The 21,168-nt window shown below is 35.8% G+C and overlaps 2 protein-coding genes and 1 long non-coding RNA gene across 3 annotated transcripts in view; 2 read left to right on the forward strand and 1 right to left on the reverse strand.

The window, feature by feature from the left end:
- The window catches only part of LOC138179967 (phosphatase and actin regulator 2), a 374,817-nt gene that overhangs the window by 348,483 nt on the left and 5,166 nt on the right, over window positions 1-21,168 (reverse strand). The window lies entirely within an intron of this gene.
- Window positions 3,522-4,918, forward strand: LOC138180002 (uncharacterized). Its single transcript, XR_011173180.1, has 2 exons — window positions 3,522-3,790; window positions 4,532-4,918. It is a non-coding gene; the product is annotated as an uncharacterized LOC138180002 (long non-coding RNA).
- Window positions 10,433-12,745, forward strand: LOC138179948 (uncharacterized). Its single transcript, XM_069113229.1, has 3 exons — window positions 10,433-10,579; window positions 11,344-11,485; window positions 11,873-12,745. The coding sequence occupies exons 1-3, from the start codon at window positions 10,495-10,497 to the stop codon at window positions 11,889-11,891; spliced, it is 246 nt and encodes an 81-aa protein (XP_068969330.1). The 5' UTR covers window positions 10,433-10,494; the 3' UTR covers window positions 11,892-12,745.

The following is a 21,168-nucleotide window of genomic DNA, read 5'->3' on the forward strand; positions in this document are numbered from 1 at the left end:
ACCAAGCTGAGAATAGACTGGTATCGATGCACAATCTATAGGGACTGAACTGACGCAAATAGGCTGTAGTACTTGCAGACTATCGCGGGGAGGAAGGTCATGGGATCTCGATCGTGCTGATCGATCCAACCGAAACATTTCATCGCGTGTCCATACGAATTTCATATCGTTTTCATGAGATTTCGTATTACTAGTAGGTTTCGTATCATTTCGCAATTAACGAAATGGAAGGATTGCTTCCGAAACACTGGCTCACGAAAATATTCAAAGATTTACTATAGAATATATTATGTGGAATATACAAGATGTCCCGTTGTTTAGTGTACAAACTTTGTCAGTGTATTGCGTAGGTAAAAATGAAACTAAAATCTTGATTAATCTCTATTAAAAAGTTCTAAGAAAATATGAAACGTGTCTGAGTTGATGTCGATGTGTTATTGAATTTATCGTAGGTCGAAATCCGTGACGATTTCGTCTAATTTCTTCGCATACCAACATAATAGAACTAAGCATAAAAACCGTAAACATATGTGAGTGTCTTATATCAACATGTATCACGAACATTATCTTATCTAATTTTGTATCAAACTAAAAGAAAGAGTATTGACATATATGTCTGACGCATTTCATGTTTTCGCTATAACTTTCCAATGAAGCATTTATAGACTTTCCGCTACATTATATTTTCATCTTATTTTTAGCTACGAACACGTTGGCAAAATATTTGTACACTAAACTGCGAGACACTTTGTATATAAATATATTATGTGCGATGAAGGGAACTTTCTGAAATTTTATTAGCGCTACAATGAGACTATGTTGATGACGCTTTTACGAAGAATCACGTAATTTCTTAAAAGTATATAACTGTAGATCTGGAAAATTGAGACCACGATCATATTGGAAATGCTAAAGTTTTTACGAAGAAAATAAGGCTTTAAGAGACTGCTTATTAGACAAGATTCAATTGGTTCGTCAACGCCAGATCGTTGACTGTCCCAAAATATTGCAACTTCTTCACTACTATGCCAGTTCAGAACATGTTTCCTTCTTTCATGTGGGCTGATATCAGAGTAGAAATGACACATATTATGTGCTACTTTAATACAGGGAGTTCAACGTATTAGAAATTGTCGTATTCGGTGCGTGTGTTTAATAATAGTTCTGACTGGGACAACGTGCGAAAAGCTAGTCTGTTGCGGGAATGTTTTTAAACCGAATTGCTCATCGATCGATTTACAACCAAAGGATTAAATTAAAAAGTGGAGGTTAAACTACCAACGATTGAACTCATAACTCGTAGAATCATTTGAAATTAACGGAATTGTTTATTATAACGACATTAACGAATTAAACCGATGATATAAATCTCGTAAACACAACAGATACCACTTGTAACTCATTCTGTGTCAGAAGAAACCGGTTCCTGTGGGTATTCTTAGGTTCAAACGTAATGCAATATTCTTTAAATGCACGGTGAATCGTGAAATTATGCAAATGCCATGCATGTTCCCCGTAACTGTTTCAGTCGTGCAAGTAACGCGCGATAATTGCACATCTTAGCTGTTCGAATTAATTGCGACAAAAGCTCGGTGGTACAGAAATTGTGGCACTTTCGAAATTAATTCATAATCGCATCGTGTCTAATAACACTTTTTCTTTCATACTAAACGCGTTGCATAGCTGAACACACCTGTAATACGTAATTACTAATCAATTTTAATGCGCGCCTCTTCCATCCATAATACGACAGAGGCAAATAACAATAGAAACCAGTTCGTGTTTGAATTGATATAGAATATCAAATACGATTCCTCGATAACTATGTATCTGCTGCAATCGATTTATATTAATTAATTGTTGGAATTTTACAAAAATAAGATATTGAAAAATATCAATCAGTTAAAATGTCAAGTATATATCTGATATCATAACATCGTTGATAAATAAAGTTCGATATAAACAAACACATCAACTCTCCTTAGCTACTACAATATTATAAATAGCTGAATGCCGTCGTAGTTAGCGATAAACATGACAAATATTTCAATTAGAGCATTATGATCAGTTTTGCACACTTCTTACGCACATAGGTGACGAATACATTGGACCAACACGTTTAACGTGTTATACAAGCTTTACTTAAACGCGTAAATTTTATTTATGCACAGACTTAAAACGCAAAACGTATTGCATTCTCGAGTGAGGAAAAGTGAACGGTCTTTCCTATAAGAATGACCAGGATGTCTTTAAATGGTAATTCAAACAATCAAATTACCTTCTTACGAACAGAGCGAAGAAACAGGAAAATGTTCACTTAAAACGCTAATAGCCTCGGTAAAACGGAACTTTATTTTTTATGTAAAATTGTGTTTTTACAATGTTTGAAAATTACTATCTAAAAGATAAGAATTTTACTGTTTCGGGTTTAAAATTTGCAAACTTTTCTCATTTATTTGAAAATTCTGACAAGGAAAACTAAATTACCGGAAGGAAAATGCGTGGGAAAAGATGTTGACTGGTTTTAAATTTTCCTTCATTTATGATTCCACGAAAAACAAGACATTCTAGACTGATAAGATCCTAGTTACTAGAAGTTGAAAAACAAGGCTTTATGTGTCAGTTTCCTTGAGCTAATAATGTTTGCAGTATTTCGTTGTGGCATATTCGCATGAATCATGCATCGCGTGCAAGATATGCAAAAGTGAGAATCCTACCAGAAAATCCACCTTTGCCTGCAAGTGTAAGCAAACATCTTCCAGAGGCAAATTAGAATATTTCATCTGATTCAAGACAGAACTTCGAATTCTCCGTTAATTCTAGAAAATCAGTAGCTCTACCGACTAAAACGAAATATGAGGAAAATGAATGTATAAAGATTTAAAGCGAAAAAATAACGGAGAAATTATGTCCACGTTGGAAACCAGGCTTGAAACTAACTACACAAGATCCACGAAGTCGATGAAAGGGTATTAGAGGTCAAAGCACTCGGAGACTCCTTCGAATCCCCGAAGTGATCAGAAAATCGTAGAGCAGCCTCTTTCACGAAACGTAATCGGACTTGAAGTCAAAGACGTACGAGTAAGAAGATATTCCTTTCTTTTGTAGAGCGAGTAAGAAGAGCGAAGAAAAGGGAAACTGCTACAGACTGTACGAGTAGGAGAAATTATCGAGGCGCTGACAATGGGCCAGTTTAGGGTGAATCGGGCTACCATCTATAGCTGACAGACACGCGAGTAGATTTATCGTGCGACGCAATCTCTTCGTTTTTTCCTTTTCCCTGAAACGCGCGTGATCGCGTTCCTCGATAATGATGTGAATGGATCCGCTTTTGAGTTAAGTATGAACACTCCAGGAATATGGAGACCTTTGTGCACCATGCAACGCTTCGTTCTATCGATCTCGTGAAGATTCATGAAGCTTTTGTGCATTATGAAGACACGATATTACCATTTCCCATGGCGCTTTCATTTTTGTATCTATTATTTGTGTCTGTATCTCTTTTAACCCTTTCGCTTCGGATGCCGCTTATAGGCGGCGCCCGCGAGATGACCTGTGGGTACAAGAAGCTCTTATAGGCGACATCCACGAAATGACCTGTACGCATTTCTGGCGCGCGCTTCCATTCAGTGACAGTACTTCGGCGGACTGGACTGCCGAAGCAAAAGGGTTAATAATTCTCATGAAATCTTCGAAATTAAGTTTTTAGGACTCTTTCGCTTCTCTTTACTTATATAGCTCATATGATATATTGATTTGGCAACTAAGTGATTGCGGATTTTGCTATTAGGTGGTGTTCGATCACTCGCGGAGAGACGCGATCGCGAGGAAGCACGTCAACGGGAGTCGTAAATTCCCGTTACGATTAGATAATCGACGCCACGAAATGATCGATCCCCTATTTCGGTTAGGATAATAGAAGTGGTTTAATTGAGTAGTTACACTGATTCAACAGGTATAACTTAATGTTTATTCCAACAACTTTGTAGAGAAATGATTACACTGATGCGTATGTACAAATTAAGCAAGTAGTTGACTTGACCCTCCTAATGTCGTAGGAGAAGTCGTTGACTTGACTTTGACTCTCCTAATGTCGTAGGAGAAGTGAGGTAAAGTGACGATGCAGGAAAGCTAGTCGTGGGTGTGTCTAACGCAAGGGATCATCGGATTTGTTGATGACAATTTTGGTTAGGAAAGTGAGGACAGTAGACATTGCTTCTGATTGGGTAAAAGAAGGTTGGTGGACTAGGAAGGGCCTTAGCCGCCCTCGATAGAAAGTTGCTGGTGGGAAGCATTATACGTGAGAAAAACTAACTTCCCGTGTCAAACCGTAGTAGACAATACTCTTTAGAAGGCGATTTAGAAAAGGGATATTTGTTCGATCTGAAGGACCTTAGCTAGTAAATTACTGAGATTTATGATGGGTCCTTGAGACTATTGAGGGTACGCAGTGAGGACGAGCGGACATCTGGTTACCATCTTGCCCGCGGTGTGTGGCCTGGTCTAGGTAGAGTGTCGCCCGACGTAACAGGTGGTATTGACAAAATCCGCAATCACTTAGTTGCCAACCCAATAATATAATAAAATCGTTCGCAGTAGTCCTGAAATGTTTCCAACAGCGACTACAATAACGAAAGATACATCTAAGATGATGTGATTTTGTAACTTGAGTCTCAAGAAAGAGAATTTGCAATATGAATAATGGCAATTATTCACGTCTCTACCCAATACGAAGGAATAAATTTCAGGTTAAATTATATTGTAACTTTCTTGAAAGAGGAATCTAATTGGTATGGAAAAACAGCAATTAACTATACTACTAGCAATTATTTACTCAATCCAAAACATAGTTTCACTGTTATACATTTTGCAATGTTTGTTCATTTTATATCTTGTTGAATCTTGTTCGGTGGTTATGTAGAGGTGAGTTGAACGAGAATATATATAGGCAAGTCGAATTTGTAGAACGAGATACGAATGTGTGCCAAGGGCAATAATCTTTGCAATGTATCAGCCAGCTATCCGGCACAATAGCGGCTCTCACGATGATTACGCTAGCCCAGCCCACGGACATCATTGGATCAAATAACACGTGTGTTCAGCACGACAACTGCCGCGTCGAGTAATTTCTGTCGGCGACGTGGATCGACGGAAACTAAATACGCTACGTAATTCGGGATAATTACTGCACAATGCTTGCCGATGTTTCTGTACGGATACATAATTGATCCGTTGTTTCCCGGCCAATTATTTCGCTAACCGGGCTAATCGGATCACCAATAATTTTGGATGGTTTTTGTAGGTTGAGTAAACTGGGTGAACAACGTGGAATTTTTTTGAAATTTTAGGGCAATATTATCGCTTTGAAACATTTCGGATACGTTTCACGTATGTTCGACGAATGTCTTAAAGATCTTTAGTTCCTCAACGATCGTTGTAATTTATTTACTTTAGAATTCTTTTTATCCGCCTTGTCTAGCTTTTTGAATTTTTTTGTACCTTTTTCGTTCACTTTCTTAGATCTTCTTTGTATTCCTATTCATTTTTTGTTATTATTTTCTATACTTTTATACACCTATTTACTTTTTGTATTTATGATTTTTATTCCTTCTCTTTGCGTTGCGTTTTTCAAAACCTGCCGTAGTTTTCCGATACCCCGTTTAAAAAATATTTTCGTTCGATGTAGGATACTACTTCACGAGAACTCGAATTGATTGGAACTATTGTTTTATCTATTTCAGCAAGGCTATCTTTCCTATCTTTTTTTCTTTTTTTTTAAAAAAACTTCCACTGCTAACCAAAAAATTATCTGACGAAACAAAAATTGAATTTCTTAAGCGCGTTACACGTTACACGTCATGAACATGAAAAGTAAATTTATTTACTTATAAATATACATGTAAGTAGGTATATGTATAAAGATGATTTGATAAGAACCAGACTCTTTTAATTAAATTATTTTTGCATTATCTTCGATAAATTGTGCAAATTCTTATTCAAAATTCCACGCGATATTCTACTAGAAATATTTTTCCTAATTACTTTAATTACAAGCTACTGCATTCAAAGTCTACTCGTGCAATTCCTCTTCAAATTATTTACATATTATAATATTCCACTCTAAAGTTCATAAAAATACTATTAAATAGAGTTATTAATGCGCTTCCTTACAAAACACTTCGGTTATTCAACGTACATTGCCGGTCATAATAATAATAGGACATCTGCTTACTTTCAGGGGCTTTCATTCTCTAGGTATTTTGATATAAATCTATTATTTCATTCGCATTATACACGTCTTATAATTAGACTGCAGATATTTATTTGTACGTGCAATTTCATACTTTTATAAACTATAAATATTTTTGTACAACTAGAAAAATGCAATTCATACAGCGATTTAGATATTTGTTCCTCCCAGTAAATATCATATTGAACGTTTCATTTTGAACATTTTATATGTTTTTACGCTTTATGAGCATTATGTACATTTTTACATTTTTTATACATACATAAATATTTGCAGTCTACGTAAGTTCCACGCAACGTTTATGTGTAAAAGTTACAGTTTTATATGAAGTTTCATGTAAAATACTAAATAAAGTTTTTACTACAAAAAATTAGAGTCTTCTGAATGTAATCAACAGGTGTCTCAATATTTACAGTCGACAGTGTATAAGATATATAATAGTCAATATTATAGTATCTCAACTTTAACACTTACATTCCTTCCCAAATCTATCCAAACAATCTACATACCTACTCGCTCAATATTTCATAAAGATACCACAAAAATACAAAAAACAGTCTATATAAAGCCTCTGAATTCACATCACTCTCCCTATTAACGGAAAATCGCTTGCACACAAAACACTCGAGGCATTCCACGTCACCAGCACGTCGATTTTCACGGTGGAAAAATAAGAGAGCCGGCGACGAACCTGACGAAACAACAAAGCACGCGCGAAACACGCGTCGTCGTTAACGGCGGAAGCGCGCCAGCAGATCTTAACTATTCAATGAACGTTCGTCCATTCACCGTGTCGGCTCGTGACGCGATGTTTTCCGTTCTGTGCGAAACAATCGCGCGGGCGAAAAGCTCGCCTCGCGAGTCAGACCAACCACCGATGCACGAGCTTTCCATGCACGAGCTTTCCATGCACGAGACAAAGCTGAGCTTGGTTCGTAACCACTTCTCCAGCTGCTCGTCGCCGGTAACCTAATAACGATAATCGATTAACGAAGCATCGCCACTCAACCATTCTGGGTAGCTTCGTGACTAGGGTTTACCTGTTTAAAGAGGCATCCAGTTTTTATGATATACCGATGAAACTCTTCAACGTGATATTACGTTAGAGAAACATGGATAGTGCAGCTTCGTGTGCTTATACAGGATGTCACAAAATGTATGTTAATACCACTAGATATTTCTAGCGTAAAATCAATCGTTTGTAAGTCGAAGGATAAACTTCAACCGGAATATTCGTATACAAACTGCTTTCGTTGCTTTAATGTCTAAAGTTATCTTTAAAAATATCCCCCAACTCAAAAGAATATTTTTAGCTACTGCAAACCTGGACGTCGTATAGATGAATTTTCTCGACGAGGGGTAGCTTGATATTACAGGAAACTATGGTAATGTTAGGGTTTATGATAATTTGAGAGTAAGGATTTCTATGATTAGGACATTCCAGAGTAAGCACTTCCATGCTGTATACCTTTACTTTCTTTGCTGAGTAGGTGCTTGAGCATTCGAACAATGTGATTTGAATACTTCTGTAGAAAGTTTTTGAAATTTTAGGAGGTTGTTGAAAGCTTTACGGATTTAATCTATTTTCGATACCCATCACAACTTTTGAAATATTCAATGGTCTGAAAAATGAAATCCTGTCGATGGCTGTTTCCACATATCCCTAAACCTATTTAGTCATGACGCGACGGAAAAGAATAGAATTACTGATATTCTTAGCTTTCCAAGACTCACAGTTTTTCAGATTAAATCTGCGAGTCTGCCAGTTGACTTTCTAAATCAAATTTTGACGTACTGTCCAATGTTTGCAATGATGAATTCGTTTGATTTGTTTATCGATGAACAGCCCGAGTGTGTTTAAAACAAAGTTCAGTACAGCTCAGAGAGAATTAAAAAAGTATTATCACGACGATCGAAAGTTTTCGTTCAAAATAATAATCGTGTTTTCTGCAAGAAACTGCGTTATGTTCAATTTCCTTGTTGGCGCTAGCACTTCAATTAACTGGAGAGTTCCGTCAATCGGATAACCCGAACTTTCCATTGATCCTATTGTTCTTCCTGTGAAATTGCATTAGTAGTATAAAGTACGGGCGCCGCAAAGCCCTAAGACCTTCTCAACAATTGTAATCGGATATGGGACTTAACAACAGCCGTGATGGCAACCTTTATTGAACAAGTATTTCGCAAGTTTCTATGGGGTTACTGGTACCAAGGTATTGCCTTGGTGCGTTTAAACCGATGCAACGTCTAAGTTTCCTTTCAGATGGTAGTGTCGCTGTAAATCGAATTTTCAACAACCGAATTATTCGAATTATTATTCGTACGTAAGATATGCTCGCTGATCTTGAAACAGTCCGCATTAAAGAAACGTAAATGGAACGATTAACAATTTGATCGATCAGATGATGTTTCAACACGATCGAAATATGCATAAAAATTTCTAACTATTAAATAAATATTTCATGAATATATTAATTAAATAATATATTAACAATTTTGTAGTCTTCGGATCATTTTCGCCCCAATATGATTCTATTTTGACAGGAAACTTTTCCAGTTTTAAAGAAAAAAGGTATAAGTAGATACATATACATATTATAACAATTTAAGTTCGTGAAGATCAATGATTAAAATAAAAAATTAAATCAAACAGAATCTCTGCTTTCATATATCACGAGCATATGTATTAAATCGTTAGCATACGAAATTTCGATTCTATATCAGAGATTCATTTTTCTCAGATTTGCGAATATTTTTTTATGAAAAGACAGCTTACATAGAAAATAATAAAAAAACTAGAAAACTACGGGATGATTAAAGAAGCTTAATTTGAAAATTAATTCCAATTAAGCTTAATATTCTATTTAAAAAATATATGTATAATTACGATTAGTGAAGTAGTTGCTTCGTAGATTTTACTTCCAGATACGTAGTTTATGTCTTCGAACACATTTGAACATCTAAAAACAAGTGTTATTTTACAAATAAATACTACGATTTGCTAATTTCGCCCATGAGTTCGTGCAACTTGCTGATAATTACCGAAACTAATTACATGTGGCCGTTATCAGGAAGGCACGTCGAGGAGAGGGTTTAGTTATCGGTCGGACGAGCGTAGATGATAATGGAGTGCGTGTGCCTAAGTAGAAAATTACACTAATTTGGTAACGATAATGGTATCTAATGAGATTTGGCATTAATTTACGGAACGATACTAAACAACCAACTTGTATCGAGATAAGATATTTAACCATTAATTTGGACGATATGATAAGAGTTTATTAACTACCGATTACATAAACCTGTTAATAATTTGCGGAATAATCATGAGAATTGAAAATATCGGTTATATTGTATGTATATGCATATGAAGAATACGTTCCGTGTGTGAGTACTGTCAACTTTGAACGTAACTACGTATTTCATTATCACCACTATATTTTATGTTTCACATACTTTGAATTTTTTAAACGGTTAAAATTTTTCTTTCTCCTATTTCCAATACGGTGCAATTATTTCTTGATACAACAGATATTGCTTAATATAAAATTATCTTAGAAATTATTTTATAAACAATAAGAGTCGTATGATTTTCAAGATTTTACGTATCCTTCATATTTTAATCCCATGAAAATATATCTTCAAGCACATGTACTAAGAGAAGATTATTCTTCGATAATGATATCAAATTATAATATCAATCATAAAATTTCAATACCAGGTACATTATTGATCCTCTAAATTACCCGATATATAATAAACCCGAATAAGCAAATGTAAAAAATTATCAAACAACAAATGTAAATTATTAGCAGAATTTTTTTCTGTTGGAAGGAGCACAATGACTTCATCTTTTTTTTTCTCGAAACGACGCTTCGTTCATCGAACTACTTTTCGACGAAACACAATACCCTGAAATGTAAGCGAGCAATAAGTAAACACACTTGTGAAACGTTTTACACGTTTCATCCAGAAATCTCAACTGTTTTCATATAAACGCACAACGAAGAACGAATCAACAGCTTCCACGCCGCCCGTTCGAGATTGCTTTTTTCATTAGCAGTATTCGTCATCCTCGATGCGTTTTCAAATGCGAATTAACAACTTCTTTGTTACGGAACAAACAGATCACTGTGTCATGGTGCATGAGATTCTCAGTGGTATATAAGAGCGGATCAGACCATTGCGAATCAGACAAAGACTCGACTCCGATTTCGTCTGAGCTTGTTTTCTAAACCAGTAACATGGAGAAAGGTGCGCTAGTCTTCTGGATGATCTGTTTGGCGATTGTAATCGTCGAAGCGAGATCGTTTCCTCAACAAGAAAGTTGTAAGTTCAAGCTGAAACTGCAATGATTAACTATGTATTATTTATATATTGTTAAATATTAAATCAAATTCCGGCGCATGGCTGACTGAAAATTGTAGCAATGTAGTTTCGAGTGTCTCAAAATTTTAAGAATTTGCAATTAATCGCATACTTCAAGACCTGAAGATGTCGTTTCTTTAATTCCATAATTGAAAAGTGCTCGTAGAAAATACTGTAAGTGCCACAATTGAAAAATTTCCATTCTTTATTGGAGAGATGAGAATACCGCAGTATGGAATTTCAATGGAATTTCCCTTTCTAAATAGTTATTAATAATACTAGAATATGGTGTCACAACCTCGCCTCTATAGAGAAAAATATAAACACTCGCGAAAATTAATTGATTGTTTCTTGACTGTTGTCTATGCCATCTGTCTAAATTAATGGAACATTAAGTTTTCTTTATAGCTAAGTGTTGGCGAATACAGGATTTTCTACAGACACACTTCTTTTTTTCGTGAATTTGGACTACATTAACGTATAAGCTTTCTTTTTCTCCTGAAAAACTTGTTCCATGGTGCTTGCTGTGTTTTCTACGTTATTCAAGTGGACTATAAACTTATTTTCTCCCGTGATACGTTTTCATAAACTAAAAACATATAGTGAAGTTTTTAATAACAAATAAAAGTAAAACATCATTTTATGGAAAATAACAGTGAATGCATATGAATATTGTGAAATAATGGTAAAAGGTTAGTAATTTAATTTCTCGCTTCGACGTGCAGATGATGACGAAGTACTTGTACCGAAAGATACCATACGTTATCCAAATATATTTTGGTTGGGCAGGCCTTTTTATGATCAAGACGATTATTATGGTGATAATACTGATAGGAAACCATCTACTTTATCGTATGCTAATGTGGGGTAAGTTAACAAGATTTTATTGTTAATTAGGAACTGCAGTACAAACTACATTGATCGACTGTAAAAATTGAAAAATATATTATAGAAAAGCAACGATATTAGGAACGTTATTGAAAACGTAAAATTAGAAACATCAAACAAATAAATTGTAATCAATTATTCCTTTTCCCGGGAATCAATCAAGTTATATTTATAGAAGTTTAATTAAGTTTATTTATTATGCAACTGCGTTTGATTGACAATTCATGTTTTTTGGCGAACTTATATGAAACGTTAATCACGATACGATATACCTGTACATATGTTATTTAATTTTATAGAAAAAATAATAGAACATCGTAATATAACGTATATGTAATATTTTTAATAAAATGTTTCTTGTTGCAGAGCTGGATGGGGTCGTTAAAAATCATCCGATCGATTCGATCGCTTCTTCGAATCAGTTATAATCGCCGCATGATAACGTAGAGTGCATCATAAATTTATATTAATTTTCACGTTAAATTAATATCATAATTCGTAAAGTACCGGGCTATCATCGAGAACGACGAAACTGTCACTGCAAATTAATAATAAGTCACTAATACGTACAGATAGTCTTGTTTAACTGAATTTTGTATTTTCGTATTGATCAATTAACATTTAATCGTTCAATTAATATTTCTCGCGCATCACGTGCTTCTGAATTGTACGTCAAATAATACCAAACAAAACCGACATGAATCACTCTTTCGTAAATTAAACTACATTCGATGTTCAAGATTAATGGAAACCCATATAGTCCTTGGTTGGAAGATACGCAAAGCAATCGATCAAACCGACGCAAGGATCGTCGATCGCTAAATAGCAGGCAAATATTTACGAACGCTAGGCCACTGACAGCGATTCTATATAAGACATCAAGCGTACTCCGAAATATCGGTAGATTTATTTAGCGACGGCAGAGGATACAATGAGCAATCCAATTTTAATCCCACCGCTACTAATTTTATCGTCGAAACTATGTGTGGAATCCGTGATCTTATATTCAACGATTATTTGTTTCGTAATACTAACAACGTAGTATTAAGTATTTAAGTTAATAAAATTGTTATATTTAAGATGCAAGGACGTTTAAAAAAAGTTTATAACTTAATATACGAAGAGCACGTGAGAAGAACACGACTAGTCTATTTCTATTAATTTCCTGATTTCGAACGACTGTTTAGGTTTATAAATATATGTTTGCAAATTATTGAAAATAAATCGAGTACTAGAGAATCCATGTCTAATAATTATTCGAAACATTAACTCTAAGGAAAGTTTACTAAAACTCTCACGGTTTTTATCAATCGTAACCATAAAAGTCTTAAAACGCCTCTGTATAAGTCATTATAGCTGGAAAAAATCTCGAAAAGAGCTACCGTGATAAAATACACTATGCAGAAGTCACAGAGATCATAACCCAGTACGTAAAAAGCTACCCTAAAGGTACTTTAGAGTCTAGAGTATCCTTAAAACTCATTTCGAGAAGAAGAGGCGATAAAAAGGTTAAGTCCCGTCTCTAAGACTCCAAGTGGAGCGTAGTAGAGAAAAATTCGTCTCGATAATTCCAGAGCTCCTGAAATCCTGGTACAGTGGCCTGATGTATCGTTTCTATGGTTCATGGAACAAGCTGCACAAAAGAAGGGGCGATTACGTCGATTACCGCGATTATGGCGACCCTATTCCGAATTCTTTGCCCGGCTCTCTGCATCTTACGTATGAGAGAGACTCGTTCCGTGCTCAGGGGAATCGGAACCGAGTGGTGCAGAATTATGGCGACAGGTTTTCGCCGTTGGATTCAGACTGCAAGAGGAAACCCTCCGGGAATTTGCAGAGCTAGAAAATTCAGGAGACGATCGTGAAGCGACATTCGATAAAAGAAATTGACATCTTCTGAATTCGAGAATCAGTGATGTCTATTTGAATAATAGCAATTTAGATGATAGTAAATGATAGTAGGTTTTATTATCATATTCCTCGGATTTGAGGACTCTTGATTTTTTTTTCTACAGAGTTAGTTGAATTCCACAAACACCATGATCGAAGAAACAATGTTCTAACGATATGAATAATTTCTAGAAATAATTTCTCTTAGTTTCGTACATTTCCGACGAAACAAACCATAAAACCATGTAACTATAATTTAGGCTAACTTTCTTTCAAATTTTTAAATTTTGCGGAATACATAGTAATCCTAAACTTTCAGAACTTCGATACTACATAGTTATCCGTGGATCGTGTTGCTTTATACTAATGTGCTTGAAAACGTGTTTTGTTAAGAAACTGAGAAAAGCAAGAATTTATCTAAAATATGTTTTAGTCGTAGCTGCCTTTAATGATGGAATATGATATTTATTCAAGCATAACATATTGTATAATAGTTCATTAGTAAACAGATTATTGATTCCATCAACTGAACAATGCTCATCATTATCGACGGTTCTCCGACAATATTCATGAATTTGCCTCGAGTGAATTAATTAGTGATCAACGTCGTTTGAGAGGCTGGAATATTGAATTCATCTTGTCCAAGCGTAGCACACGCTATCGTATTATTACGTTTATTATTATTCGTATTTTTTACGTACGTGTATCTTTGTAAGTGTAAGAGTACTTTCCAATCAACTGTAGAACTTTTTTTATTAAAATACAATTACTAATATGTATTATAAAAATATAAATCCTGCAAGAACATCATCATGGACCCAATCAAAACTCATACGAATTCTCGCATTCCTTATCAACTTTTTTAAACCGAACATACATGTTAAAACCAGATAAATTCCAATATCCATTATTTTACTATTCACCTTTACAACCTGCAGTTACAAGCTGTAGTTCAACTCTGAAGAAAAACCGTTTCTGTTTCTCGGAGAAACGAGATTCGCGCGACAATTGTGTGGAACGCGAGCCACAGACCAGACGCATAAACAAGCAGTGATAGTTGAAGGTTTAATGAAACCGAGCAGCCCTTTTAATCGGGCGCGCAGTAATTTCCAAGGAGGAAATCTTAACGAGCCTTTTGTCTGGTTGGTAAGGTAGATAGGCAAAGGAAAAGGAGAAGGAAGAGCAGGCAGGTTCTCAAGGGGCTCGTAGCTCGACGCCAGGTGAACCAGCTCGGGTCTCGCAGGTCCCGCAACTCGTCGACTCGGTAACGCACGCTCAAACGGCCGCTTCTCGTGAATATTTAACAGGTTGCTAAGAGGATGAGCTTTCTTGAAGAGGCTCGTCCATAAACGCGGAAACGGGATGCCGCGTAAACGAACGGCCCGGCCGCTTTTCCCTTTTAATCCCTTGCCCCTCATTCACGACACTGTGAGATTATAACTCCAGCCTCGACACGCGCGACCAGTTTTTGTCTCTTTCTTTCCTTTGCTCTTCGTTTCCTGGATCTGTTTCTCCGAGTGTCACACTTTTCATCGTGTCGCACTCTCGTTCTCGTTTCGACGGAAACAACGCACGCCACGTTGCTTTCGCTGCGATTCTAAACATTTGTGTCGATTCTTTCCTCGTATCATTAACGATTCGCTAACAGAGATAGAAATATCTTTTCCTTTTTTTTCTTATCGAGAAAAATGTGAGCTTTTATGTAATGCTCGTTGTACGTCGTTCTCTCAGTTTCAATTTGTACCTTGCGGATATAGACGACTGTCACGGTTTGGATTAGATATGGGTTACGTCACGTAATTTTGGAATATTTAGTTCGAATTTGTTACGAACGCGACATCTTTATTTTGACCCACTTTCGAATATAAAATAAGAATTGGATAACCTAAATCTAATTCAAACTGATACGGTTACCTGCGACCCAAAAATGCCAATTTGGAGTAAAGAAACCTATATCACTGGATAGACGACAGATGAATAAAAGGATCGATTTAAAAGCTATTATCTTATTAAAGATCTATTTGACATTTTATATTTACTCTGGTCATCCGTTTCTTTTCATATAGCGTTCGTTTGTGTTTGCGTGAATTTTAAAACGTTCCCCTCGATCGCTTAATTAAATATGCACGTCAAATATTTGTATCTGTTGCGTTTTATAGTTACTCAGCAAACAACCAGCATTTTCACAGAAGTATCGTGTCTTTATTCTCATTTTCCAGCGTTTCGCTAATATCACTCATAAAGTAAATACGTTGTACAGGAAAAAGGAGCAGGATGAAAATTAATAATGGAACACTCGGATGTGGGAACGCCATTTTCACGTCAATTTAATGGAAACTAATGTTTTACATTCTTTCGCGCGATGCGGATAATTCGTCAAATTCACACTTTTGTTTGCACTTCGGAGAGTCAACTTTTTTTGGCGGCCAGAACGTTTTTCATTTTCCATTTTAATTACAGCGAATAAAACCTTACGCTTTTTAATCTCATCCGTGAATGGAATTAGATATACATTGTACAAATTTTTTAATAAAAACTGTATCGCACTTATACAGTTACCTTTTATAAAAAAAGAAGTGGATGTTATATAAATATAATAAACCTAGTTCTATATTTTGCCAGCTCTTTTCAGCACAGAAAGGATATTATTATTTAGAAAATAATCTATAGAATGGTAATTATTAATGATCCACAATAGGAATTATTGATCCTATAATTTATATAACATATGTAAAGATAATGAGCAATATGTTTGTATCCAACACAAAACGTGATCAACATTTATAGCACGATTAAGCAAGGCAAATTTGCTCAAAAATTAAGCTGTTGTGCTACTCGATGCTGAATAATGAATATTCATCGACAATAAAACACGGGATATCTCATGATCCACCTGCAAGCAATAAGGTAGAAACACGAGATATCTCGTGATTCCTATGTAACGTGTTAACCATTCAACAAACGAGGGATTGGCGCCAGACATTGTTCTTCACCCACTTTCAAACATTTAGATTTCAATATTTTTTGCCTCCTTTTCCATTCTGTTCGATAATTATCTTTAATATCATCTTCTAGACAAGGATAAACAAAATCATAGATTCCATTATCAATTCAAATGTAAGCCATCAGTATCCAAACTAAATAAATTCATCTTCTGAAAATTTGTAAACCTTAATCAGTGTTTATTTCTTCTTTTTTTTTAGGTATCACAAGATGTAGTTGATTATTTTGTTTCTCAACTGATTCATATAAGCAAACATACTCTAAAGTCATACTTCTGAAATATTTACTAATTAATAAAAATTACACATCGTACGTGTCTCTATTACATTGTAAGATCTCTCGTTAAGTCAAATTCTTAAAACTGTTCGCAATAAAAATACAAATTTGGAGAAAACAAATACAGGGCTAGAATTTTATTTGATTTGTCAACTAATCAATTTTTGCCACGGAAACGGTAACTTATAACGATAATAACTCATTATGATTTATTTCTTTTTCCAAAAAAAAAATTATTACCGTGTTTTATATTTTTACAACGGAATAAAAACACGATATATAGGTCATCGTAGCATCGCTCATGAAGAAAGACAAATGTATAGCAGCGGACCGCCTAATGCAACAACTCGACGATCCAGCAAAACCCTTCAATGTGTGTTTTGAATATTCAACGCACGGCTCGCGTACTGATTAAATGCAAATCGGATTAATCCTCCCCTCGGTTAGTCTCGTCGCCTCGACACGAACCTGCTAATTTGCTGCTGCATCCGATGATGTGGAACCCCTAGCTTAAGATTCGTTTCGTTTCTCCGCTAACTTCGTTTTTGTTGCCATTAGTAAGAAAATCAGCTTCTGAAGATGTTTTGTTTTGTGATTCAAGGTGAAATAAGATTAGTTACTGACTTCAATTTCCTATGGTGAAGTATTCTATAAAAACCGGAAAAAGAAAGAAATAGCACCTTGATACTTCTGCTTACGACACATAAGAGCAGGTTGAAGCGACCAGTACGTGTTAGCACGTGAAACACGCGAGCATCGTCGATCAGTTCACTTCTCCGCGGTTTTCTTAAGAAGCTTCTCTACAGATTTACAGAACATTATTTGTAGAGAGTGCCTTTTGTTTATATTTCAACGACAGACGAGAGAGATAAATTTATAAATTCTTGGAAAAAATTAAATTGTTGAACAAAATAGTGGACCGCCTTGTAATCGGAAAATAATTAATACACTAAAAAGGTATAATGAACTCCTAAAAGTAGCTGTTTGAATATATGCAAACAGATTTGTGTTGAAATGATGAATTTGAAGCGAACCTGAACGTTTAAAGATTAAAATAAAATTGAGTGCTTAAGGAATAATCTTAAGAAAATACGAGAAAGCCATAATGTACATCTGAAAGAAATTATGGACGTTTAAGATGCAAAAATATTTGTATGTTTTTGAATAATAAATTTAAGATAAATCTGAACGTTAACGGGCGAAAATAAAATTTAACGCTCAGCAAATAATCTCGAGGAAACGCGAAAAAGCCGTAATGAACACCTGAAAGGAATGATGATCGTTAGTGGAGGTGCGTTTGAAGTCACCGTATCGCAACGAGGCGTCAAACGTAAATCAACGTTTCACGGTCGCCGATTCCAGAGTCCGGTTTAATGAAATTCTCCAGAGAACACGTTCCCATAATGTTGAACGCGTGTCACGTCCCGCGGATGCGAGCTAAATTTCTCGTCCGCACGGAAGGAAGACGAATCCCTCGTGTGCTCGCGAAATAACACAGACGCTCGTCATGAAAATTAAGTCGTTGGCTCGATAAGGCGTCCGCAGTTTCTCTACATTTCCAATCCGAGGACGAACAACCTTCAATTGAGGCAGCTACGTAACTTTCGTCCCGACAAAAAAACGTGCTTCACCTTCGTCGGCTGATCGAACGAACAGCTAATTGCTTTTTTTCGTCAAATCCACGGATAACGTAGCGCCCCTTCGTTTAATCAGTTAATTACAAAAAACCCTACTCTGAGCAGACGTCGCGAAAATTTCGAAATATTAAAAAAGTTTCACGCGAACGAGTCTCCTCGAAGGTTAAACATCAGTTACGACTTCCGGGATTTTCAGAGTTCAGTGAATGAGCTTGTTCGATTCAATTCGAAACACGTGTGGAATACGTGCTCGCCTTTGTATTATGAAGCGATTATGATGGAGTGACTATTAAAGGTATTCCGACGATGAATGTGAGTGGTAGAATCGATAAGTCGTTCAATGATAGTAGCTTGCAGCATATGCGTCGCCAAATCGGTTAACTCGACAAAGTAAAAGTAGGAAACATTGATGAAATTATAATACAAGATAAGTATGGATCAAGTCCTTTGGCATTAAAATTTTAAAAAATTTCAGAAATTTAGGAGTTCAAGTTTGACTTGTGAATTGCTCGTACAAAGATCGCGGGGGAAAAAGCACGGTTTCGTGAAATTCTTTATATTAATATCGTTTTATGACTAGAAAGAAATATTTCAATACGAAATAGCTAAAGAATGGAGGACGAAATTATGCAGAGGAATGAGATTCGGATCTTACTCCATCTCTGGATGCTTCGACAGGAAAAATCGTCCATTGCTATGGTCAGACGAATGGAAGACTAAGACGAAAAGAGGATTCGTTCATATCCCACGGATTCATCTTTTAACTCTTAAATCTTTTTTCGTCACGCGGGAAATCAAAGTCTGCATCAAACTCGTAATAAAAGCTCGGACGTTGGTGGAAGTTCGCGTGAAGCGAGGATCGTTGAATCGATAAGTGTCTACCCCGATAGAAAATAACCAGGTTCGGCGGAAACAAAGAAACGGTGTTCGCGACGTTCCGTGAAAACGCGTGACGCGGACCGAAGCGGCCACGGCTCGCGCAATTAAACTTCGAATGCCGTTTGCGGCAATCCGACGCGTTTAACCAGTCACTTCTATTCGAAATTACGATGGGAATTCGAAGGTAGATTTACCGCGACAGATTTAGCCCGAGGAATACTAATCGAGTGGCGTATGATGGACTGACAATATTCTGTCGTAATTTCTAATACGTGCTACGTCATTCTGCAAATCTATCGCGATGATCAATGAAAGTAATCGTACGAGTTTTGCCAGATAGATACCAGATACTCTTTGTTCTGTTGTTGTGAGAGTTTGTTGTCTTTGAAATCACACTCAGACATGTTTGATAAATATTTGATAGAGATCTGTAGAAAAGGATAATTCGTATCCTGGCAATTTTATATCAGGACTGTGTATAATTAATTCCCTTAAATAATAGAAGAAATTATCAAACTCCATCGAATAAATTTTTAACTTATATTATTAATTATTAGGACACTTACCAATCTCGTAAAAAAAGAAAATGTGCTAATTTATTATATTTAGATTATCAGGGAAACATTGAATATAACGACTCAGAATACGCAGAAGAAGTTTGTAACAAACAAATTTATAGGAAATAATGAATTAACAAATTATATATTTCTGCTGTGATGCATTGAGTCAGATTTAATTAGAAAATTTTAGGTATCGAACATGTCTTATTGAGTGTAAATCAATTGGAATCGAATTCCAGAGCATCAATTTATAGGAAAGTTAATTCCCTTATCTTACGGTAATCCCTCGAATCGATTACTGTGCTTCTATCTTATCAAACACAGTACCACTCAAGAACTATTCCGTCATGCACTTTAACTTGATTGAAGTCCAGCAATTTCTAATGCTATTAACTTCACGTTTTATGTTTTTCCTATCCTTATGTATTTAATTCTTTCATTTAACAAAAACTATCTGGCATCTTTCCATCTTTCCAGATATACTCAAATACTTAAAGAACCCTGCGATTTTTGCCTTTCAAGTAAAGTTATAATTATATATTACATTACAATATACAGGCTGTTACAAAATAATAACTAAACAGCTTAGATCAAATAAAGAGAAACAAAGGTGACACGCAGCAACAAAGAAATATAATTTCAACTAAGAAGAGTAACGTTATTGCATTTCTCTCGCAATTCTCCCCTATTATTTGACCCATGGCACGATTAACAAGGCATTCTATGCTCATTAAGATCCATTATTTCTGTTAATACGAGTCAGAATGACGTTAAATCGGCGCAGACGATGATTGATGGCTAGGACAACGATAAACCGACGAACAGCCACGTTATTCTAAATCCACTTCCTGCGATAGAAGGGAAGGAAACGCGAGTTTGCTCGGAAACTTGTCTCGCTTAGCTGCCAACAACGAAACGACGCGGAAAACAAAATGCAAATTGCTTTTCTTTTCGACCTGGCCGCGTTTGACGCGCGATTTATCGACTATTCGAATGTGGAACGTCGCAGGATCGCATCTGCAACTTTTCTCATGCTATCCACACGCCGATTCCGGCCGCGATAAATCAAGCTTCTTTCGCGGGACTTCTCAACGTCATTCAGTGTCGACGAGTAATAAGTAACACGTCGAACATCATACAAGAAACTTGCCATGCTTCGATAAGGGCCTGCCCAACCAACAGCTTTGCGATCTTGATATATCGCCTTTGTTTGAAATTTTTCACGCGATGTTAGAACTCCTTGGAGGTCTGCGCTGGATATGTTTCATCATGACATACTGTACTTTACTGTGCTTTTGCTTTTCTTTTTATCTTTCTTTTATTTCTTTTTTTTTTTTAATAAGAAGAAGGAAGATGGAAGATGAAGAAGGTTAACTCATTAACACATTCGCTATTGATTACATATGAATTATTCAGT

The sequence above is a fragment of the Bombus flavifrons genome, chromosome 5 (assembly GCF_040668555.2).
Source record: "Bombus flavifrons isolate JBK064 chromosome 5, iyBomFlav1_principal, whole genome shotgun sequence".
Taxonomy (NCBI): Eukaryota; Metazoa; Arthropoda; class Insecta; order Hymenoptera; family Apidae; genus Bombus; species Bombus flavifrons.